Source organism: Nuphar pumila, unplaced genomic scaffold (assembly GCF_984573655.1).
Source record: "Nuphar pumila unplaced genomic scaffold, dmNupPumi1.hap1.1 HAP1_SCAFFOLD_1065, whole genome shotgun sequence".
Classification (NCBI taxonomy): Eukaryota; Viridiplantae; Streptophyta; class Magnoliopsida; order Nymphaeales; family Nymphaeaceae; genus Nuphar; species Nuphar pumila.
The window spans coordinates 6,081-14,286 of record NW_028323577.1 but is presented as its reverse complement, the minus strand read 5'-3'; the positions used below and the strand labels follow the sequence as shown (position 1 = coordinate 14,286).

General features: G+C 54.8%; 1 protein-coding gene across 1 annotated transcript; it reads left to right on the top strand.

Annotated features, from left to right (window-relative positions):
* The first annotated feature begins 3,733 nt into the window (after positions 1–3,733).
* On the top strand, positions 3,734–4,732 carry LOC149809560 (uncharacterized). Its single transcript, XM_089994772.1, has one exon. The coding sequence runs from the start codon at positions 3,734–3,736 to the stop codon at positions 4,730–4,732; it is 999 nt and encodes a 332-aa protein (XP_089850898.1).
* The last annotated feature ends 3,474 nt before the right edge of the window (positions 4,733–8,206 follow it).

Here is an 8,206-nt window from a genome sequence, read left to right as displayed (position 1 = left end):
TTTCCTCAACCCTATTGACCACAGTCTCGATGCTTTGATTGTCAACCTGGCATAATGCTTCAACATACAAGGTATCACACAAGCATACAATATTTATACGGTTTTAGGGAATTCCTGAGGAGTCCGAATCAGCAACGGTTGCGATGTCACCTCCCATCGCATGCATCACGTAACACATGACGGGGTTTCATAATCCGAGGCCTGAGAGGAGGCCTGTGCACTGAATGGACACACAACGCAATGCGGGTATCACGCTTGGCGCTCGCCGCTGCATGAAGCATCTATGCGACAAATTTTGTGCCAACGCAGCGTGCCTTGGTATCGATGTTTCCTGCAAGTGGCCTTCGTCAAGACCTCGAGATACGCTGGATGTTTCCAAACGGTAAACGACCATGGGTTAGGACGCCGCTCAGGGTTTAGTGACACATTCAGACAAATAAGCAAACGATGTTTGCTGGACGTTTGAAACGTCCACAACGCTAGTCCTGGTGACACGGCATTCCGAGAGACACTTCGTCCCGTTCGCTTTCGAATGGAGACGACAGGCACCGCCCTCATATCGGGCGCAGTCAAACGGCGATAAATCGATCATTCAAGCGGGCATCATGCCATTGCCGTGAAACACGGCGTGAGGGACAGGCCCAGGGGCCTTCGGCCACTAAGCAGGAAAGTCAAAAGTGAAACACTAAGGGCGATTAAGCGAATACAACCTAGGTGCGTTTTATACATAATGCCATTGATGCATGCTGCCTTGGCGCGTCCATGGTGATAAGCCATCAGAGTAAAGGGGTGTGCCCTCGTAGGCGTACTGCTCCTTTGCGTGGACCTGGCGTGATTGCCGATTGATTTTCTTTTCTTTTCTTTTTTTAAAGCAGCACAGCGTCGACACACGGTATCAGATGGCACTCATGAAGTCCTCTGTATTGTCATTCAAACAATATCAAATATTCTTTTATTGACGGATCAGGTTCCGCTCTGCGGCAGCTGGCTTCACCACGCAGTGCCGGTGTGCAGGACTCTGGTCCTACAGAAGTTTACAGCTGGCAAAAGACCCAGGTCGACAAGGTGCGTATACTACATAAGACGATTGCTGAATGCTGTGTGGACGCATCGATGATGATCAGCGAATAATGCTGCTAGTATATAGCAGATAAGCAACCTGATGCAGACCTTGGCTGCATCACAAGCGCTCATTGCACGCATAATTTGAATTTGTTGACTCGGCACGTTTACTTGAGGCCCTTACGGTGTACACAAGTTGCGAGGGTGTACAAGAGCCTGCTATTGTCAGCGTTTCCGCGTCCTCACGATGCGTGCGGTTCCACGTTCTCTATGCAATGCTACCGCTGGTGCCCACAGTATTCGGAGTGCTACTAGCTTTCGTGACTACACCCATTCACTGTCGCCGCAATATTGCAAAACACTCTGTCGAAGTACAGACAGTGGTGGGTGTGCCAATTGGACGTTGATGGATCTCTTATGTTCCGTTCACTTATGCATTGGAAATGTTCATAAAACTGTGCTCTTGCACAGTTGATCGCACCTTGCATTCCCTATTGTACCTTGTGAGATTTGCGAGATCGTAATCAGACGCCATTTGTCAGGTGATTTGGATATCTCGCTGACATGTCTTGAAATAGCGCGTGAGAGTGCACATGCATGCATGCACGTGCGTTTATGCGGTTGTCGCGGTTGCGACATGGCAACAACCTCACTTCGTACATATATCAGCGCAAACCACCAATGACCTGGGCACAACAAATTATGTCCATTTCACTTTCCGCACATGTTCTTTTGTAGCAATCTGAGGATGGGCATGCAGCTCGTGCGTTGCTGCCCATGATTCAGATGAAATAGCATGAATGCTTTTCATTGGTTTTGGCGGCAGTACGGTATGATGATGATGATGATGATGATGATGATGATGATGATGATGATGATGATGATGATGATGATGATGATGATGATGATGATGATGATGATGATGATGATGTATCTTTCTTTTGTTTTTTTTTACCTGTTTCCCTTTCCTGCGTTTGCTGCTTTTCGCTTCGCTTCGCCTGTTCTGTGGCTTTTCAGCGTTGTCGCTTTTCGCCGCTCCCTTCAGGTTCCCTTGCCTGCTGGTTTTTCGCCGTTTTCGGCCCTTGCGCCCCGGCTTTGCGCCTTTGTTCTTGTTCCCGCTGTCTTGCGGTTCGTCCCTTAGCCTGTTTTTTGTTCAGCGGTTTGGTGCGGCCCTGGTGACGGGATTCTACGTTAATGGAGCAGCCTCCGTCCCTTAGCCAGCGTGCGTGCCCACGCTGCTAGCCTGTTTTCCCTTGCGTGCCTGCGTCGTCCCTTAGGGCTCCTGCGAGGCGTGTTCTTTCCCGTCTTGCGTGTTTGTTTTTTTCCTTGTTCCTGTTCCTGCTTCTGTCTTGCTGCTCAGTGATAGCTGCTCCCGGGTCTGGTTGCCGCCTTCAGCATGGCTCTCCAGTGCCCCGTCGAAGGCTGCCGCACCGTCCGGACGCAAAACGTGCTGCTGGCTCACATGCGGGACAAACACGCAGCAGCAGTTCTCTCTACCTGGCAGCTGCAATCCATGAACGCAACCTATTGCCGTCATTGCAATGTCCTGAAATCAGCCTCACACGGCAGGCACGTTTGCCGACAGGACGTTGCACCTCAGCCGTGCTGCCGCCGCCGCCGCCGTGCTGCCGCCACCACCTCCGCTGCCACCGCCGCCGCCCTTGCCCCACGCTGACCAAGCGCTTGAAGAAGCAGACCACGCTCTTGAGGCCGCTCCACCGCAGTTGCCTCCGCCACCTCCCATGCCTCAGGTTCCTCGCCCTCCTGCCGCCGTTCGCCCGAGCCGCACTGTGCCGATTCAAGCACGAGAGCAATGGACAAAGACCGTCAAACGCTCAGTCGAGGAAGTCCTGGTGGCCATCGATCGCCGCGCCGAAAACGACATCGTCGCAGCCTTCTTTGCCCTCCTGAAACTGCCCTCACGAGCGTTGACAGATCCTGGCTCGTCCAAGGGACGGGCTCGGCGCACTCGCACTCGCCTGCAACGCATCGACAACGGGGAAAACGTGAACGACGCTGACATCGAGGTCAACAACGGCTCGCAACGTCGCCCACGTAGGCCTCAGCACCCCAAGTACCAAGTGGCTGCTCGCGCCCACCTCTTGCTCACACTCGGTAGCATCTCACGAGCAGCCAAATGCCTGGAGGCCCTTCCTATCGCGCAGCCCACAGAGGCAACCGTAGCAGCTTTACAAGCGCTGCACCCTACTGGCCCACCACCAACGGTCCCCGAGTCCACAGCTGCGCCTGTCGCGATCACTCTCGAGATCCTCGACGACGTGCTCACAGCGCTCCCTAAAGGCTCGGCCCCAGGCCCAAGTGGCTGGACGTACGAACACATCAAAGCCGCTGCCCAAGGCATCGACTCTGCCCGCGGAACCATCCTCCGTCTTCTGAACGCCGTAGCCGGTGGCAGGCTACCACACCTGCCGGAACTCTTGGACAGCACACTCATTGGTCTGGAAAAGCCCAACAACCGCGGCCTCCGTCCGATCGCAATCGGCGACGTCTGGTTCGACTGGCTGGCCTCTGCGCTATGGCAGCGTGCCCCACAGCTGGCCCGTCCCTCGCACCTTTGCAACTGGGCGTCGGCGTGAAGGGAGGGAGCCAGATCGTCGGCCATGCCATCAACGCCGCCCTCGCAGCCGACCCCGACTGTGTCCCTGTACAGATGGACTACCAAAATGCGTTCAACAGCCTCCCACGCACCGCCATGCTCGACGCTGTTGCAAAGCATCAGCCCACCCTGCTCCCTTTCGCTGCATGGGCATACCGCCAGCCCAGCCGGCTAATTGTCAGCGGAGCGCCCGAGGGCACCCCGCCCATCATGTCAGAGTGCGGTGTTCGCCAAGGCGATCCTTGCGGCGTCCTCTACTTTTCACTGACCACACAGGGTCAGCTCGAGAAGATGCGACTGACGCACCCCCATGTCGCCCCTGTAGCCTACACTGATGACACCTTCCTCCTGGGCAAGTCGGCCGCGGTTACCGCCGCTTTCCCTGCCCTCCGCGACCTAGCGTCATCCATAGGCCTGGACGTGCGCCCCGACAAATGCGGGGTGTACTCGCGCAACGCACAAGCCGCAGCCGACATAGCAGTGGCACTTGACGTCCCTCACTGCGCCGACGGCCTCGCAGCTGCTGGCACCCCCGTAGGCACGGACGCCTTCATCACGGCCTTTGCACAGAAGCAGGCAGACACCATTTGCAGCAGCATTGACAACATGCTCGACACTCCGCTAGCGGCGCAAGACAAATTCGCCATCCTGCGCGCGTCTGCGCAGATGCGCATCGCACACCTACCGCGCGTCACCTCATGGAATCTTATCAGTGACTCCATCCAGCGCGTTGAGGCCAAGGCAGCCCAGGCCACCTTTGCTATCATGCAACGCCCAGAACAAGCCGATGTGCGCGACGGCCAATTGACGCTGCCGCTCCGTCACGGAGGCATGTGTATTCGCACTACCACAGCCTTGGAAGCAAAGGCTTCCTTTCTATCCGCCGCAGCCATGGCTGAAACCACCATGCGTGACGGGCCACAGCAATTCCGCCCCTTTGCTAGCCCCATTGGCGCCTGTCTTACGCAAGATTGGCAGGCGCTAAGAATAAATAAAATAAAATCAATCGGGAATCACGCCAAGGCCCAAAAGACAACGCGAACGCTGTTCTAAGGAGCCTGCCCAAAGGGCTTCGCTACACGCGGAAGGCGCGGCGAAAGAGCTCTGGCCCCCGGACGTCCTGGACATCAATGAGGAATGTATCGACACAGTCCTCCCGGGTGTACAGCGCACGTACGCGCGATTCGTGGCTCAGCGCCGCAGCGACGAGCTCTTGGCATCATTCGACACCAACACGGAAGACGGCCGCCGCGACCTAGCTCGCATGCTCAGCTGCGCATGTCGCGCTTCCTCCATATGGATGGACACGCTGCCACAATCCATGGCGCTACAGCTCACAGACTCGGACTTCACCGGCGCCATGCGCCACCGTCTCGGTCTGACGCACATGCCTACCAATGCACCTGGCATCCGGCTGCTGTGGGCAGTACATGCGAGCTGGGGATGTCGACCACGCGATGACCTGCCGGTCACAGTGCATGTCAATGACGTTGCGCCACAACATTCTCACAGAGATTTGGCGCCGCATTGCCTCCCGCGCTGGGATTGCATCATCTGTGGAGCCAACACTCCGAGTGTTGCCTGGCGTGCAAGCTGCCCCAATCGCAGCCCACTCTGCTGCGCGTGGAGACATCTTGCTCGTTCTACCCGGCGGACTCACGGTCGCGGATATCTCAGTGGTGCACCCCTGCGCACCCTCCTTTACGCAAATCGCACAGACAGAGGGTGGCGCAGCGGCGCATCGCGATCAACTGAAGCGGACAAAGTATCAATCCACTGACCCCAACGGCTATGCCTTCAGCCCACTGTCGCATGAAACTTTCGGGCGCATGGGGAACGGGGCTATGGAGCTGCTCAATACTCTAGCGACAACAGCGAGCGCTGGAGGGGATGTTATCAAGGAGGGATTTGTCACAAACGCGCTTCGTGAACTCAACATCGGCCTTTGTAGGGGCAATGGTGTGATGTATCGGCGCTCTCTTCAAGTTCTGGCTCGTGCGAGCGGCCGCGCGTTCATGACAGGCTTGCCTGTCCCGACCGCCGACGTTCAATGAGCTGTATTGTTTCGAATGTGTTGATGTGGTTGTTTTCGGCCTAAGCCGTAGCTCTTGCTCTTTCTCTGTGCGATGTAATGACGTATCTTTTTACAACACTACCGCATCCACATGGACATTGGCAACCCCAAGAACTACTTGGGAATCAGTGCTACCATTACCTTCATCTGAGGCAAGCGTACCTGGACCAGCCTGACTTATACAATGCTGCTGCATGTATACGGTACTGCCGCCAAATATCAAATCAACAGCTGTTTTCAACAGCGGGGCCGGAGGCCTCGCTCGTGGCTCTGTGATTTCAAGTCTGGTTAGGCGTGGTCACGTGCGCAAGTCAAATCATGCGGACGATATGACTCCAGCGGACGGTAACTGAATGGCATTTCCAGCCCGAATGAATGCGTGCGCGAAACACGAATTCTCTTTTAATCGATCTAATCTTGCACGCACTTAGAGCAACTGACGTCGGAGCATGTGGCCACATGGCAGCGCCGGAACATTCAATCTGCGCATCGTGATGTGACCGCAAATCTCGTTGTGTTCTGTGTGTCTTGCTCAACACAAGTCCGCACAATATACTCTTTGAACATCGTAGGCCACCGCCCATGCTTACCCGTTTCTCGTATGTGCGCTTGGGCCGAGTTCTCTCAGCGGGCTAGGTCGTACCCAGTAGCAAGTGGGTCGTCGAATCGAGCTATCCTAAACCCCAAAGAGCATAGGTGGCGGTTGCTGAGTTGACTTTCATTATTTTAGTCAGACTTCCATTATTGTAATCGGTGCAAAAACTTGCGATGTGAATGCAAATCTGGTTGTTGGGTGGCTTTCCAGCCCGTGCGAATGCGTCCACGAAACTCGATTCCTCTGGCGCACGATCCAAGAAAGCACGCAGTGAAACAGCTGCCGACGGTGCGCGTGGCCACGCCGCAGCATGCACCGCGCTGCCGGCCCCAGATAGCCGCAGATCCGCGTATTTCGAGGCAAAACGGGGCAAATTCGGTCGTAAAACTTTGTGAGTACGCTGGCAAACACAATGCCTGTACTTCTGAACTTCCGTCCCACCGAACCCGAATCGCCATTCCCGCCGCTGCAGCTGGCGCATCCACTTTTTGGCCACTTCCTTGACAACGCTAACAGCGGCGATCACATCAGTCCAGTGGATTTAGCCGCCGTGGATGAACTCTGTAAGGTAGCAGCTGACATGTATGTGTTACAGAGAAAGAGCGTCTTGCCAAGGAGTTGCCAATCTTGGATGCGCTTCTGGTGCAAGCCGTGCAGTGGGAAGACGTTCACTTACCTGGCAAGAACAGGCCTGATTTTGTGATCTGGCGCAAGGTGCTTGTTCATCTCATCACATAGAGTGCTGAATTGCTTGCCACTGTTCAGGGAATGGCCAGGAGGCCGCAACACATTGTGCCAGACGTTATTACATGAAGGTTCAGAACAGCGCATTTATGTAATACGTATGCAGACGCCGAAACTTCAGTCTCGCAGAAACCCCAATTTGCCCTTTTTTTGCATGTGTCAGCAACCAATACGCTTTAGATAATGAGCGATACGTATGCACCAGTAAGCTTTTGCGATTTTACGTGCCAACGGTGCCGTAAATAAGAATGATTGCTGGTGTGGTCGACAAAGCAAACCCTGCTGGTAGGCTTGTGCCTCCAGACATTCGGAAGGCATTTGAGGACCTCAGTAAAAGGGATTAGAGGTTCCTACAAAGCTTGGTTGAGCCATGCGGCCGGAGGCCGTCCTTAAAGCAAGTTTTCAGGTACGTTCGACCGGTTTTTGTGCCGGGAGACAGAAATCTACCAATGCGAATGTTGCGGGACGTTGCATGACATGCGGAAGTTGACGGATCGTGCACACGACACATGCATCATAGCGGCGGCGTGTACTGTGTGCCAAGATGCGCTCGACATGTTCACATCTCATGTTCCGGTGCTGATACAACGTGTCTTCTTACTGCATGCTTCCGTGGAAGCTGCGGTTGGTGCTGCGACAGGTCGACGTCACCACTGACGTGTTGACTGACGTGCTGGCTGACGTGCACACCACCAACTGGCATGTTATGTCATGAACGATCGATTCGGTTTCGGAACGCCCCCATGGTTTGTGCTCTCCGCTTTGGAAAAGAGGCGACTATCAAGCTGAGATGCCAAATGTATGGATCCACAGGCTGACTGCTACGGTACTTGGTTGACCAAGCAGCAATGATCTTTCCATTGGCAACCAAGAACTCCACAAGTCCAGCAGGTGCCTGGTACCTGCCAGATGCCAGACTACTAGACGCCAGACTAGATGTGTCTGCATTTCAGACGGTCTAACTCAGCCCATTGAAAAGACACGAGGGCTGATGTGCATGGCATACTGATCTGAAGGGCTGGCCTGCAATATGATGACCTTCAACCAAAGTACCAATTATCAATCAACACCCAAAAAAGTAGCAGTCTCAGCTAGCGGTGTATTATTACGTATT

Coding starts and splice junctions, on each gene's coding strand:
- LOC149809560 (XM_089994772.1), top strand. CDS start 3,734: ATGGACTACCAAAATGCGTTCAACAGCCTCCCACGCACCGCCATGCTC.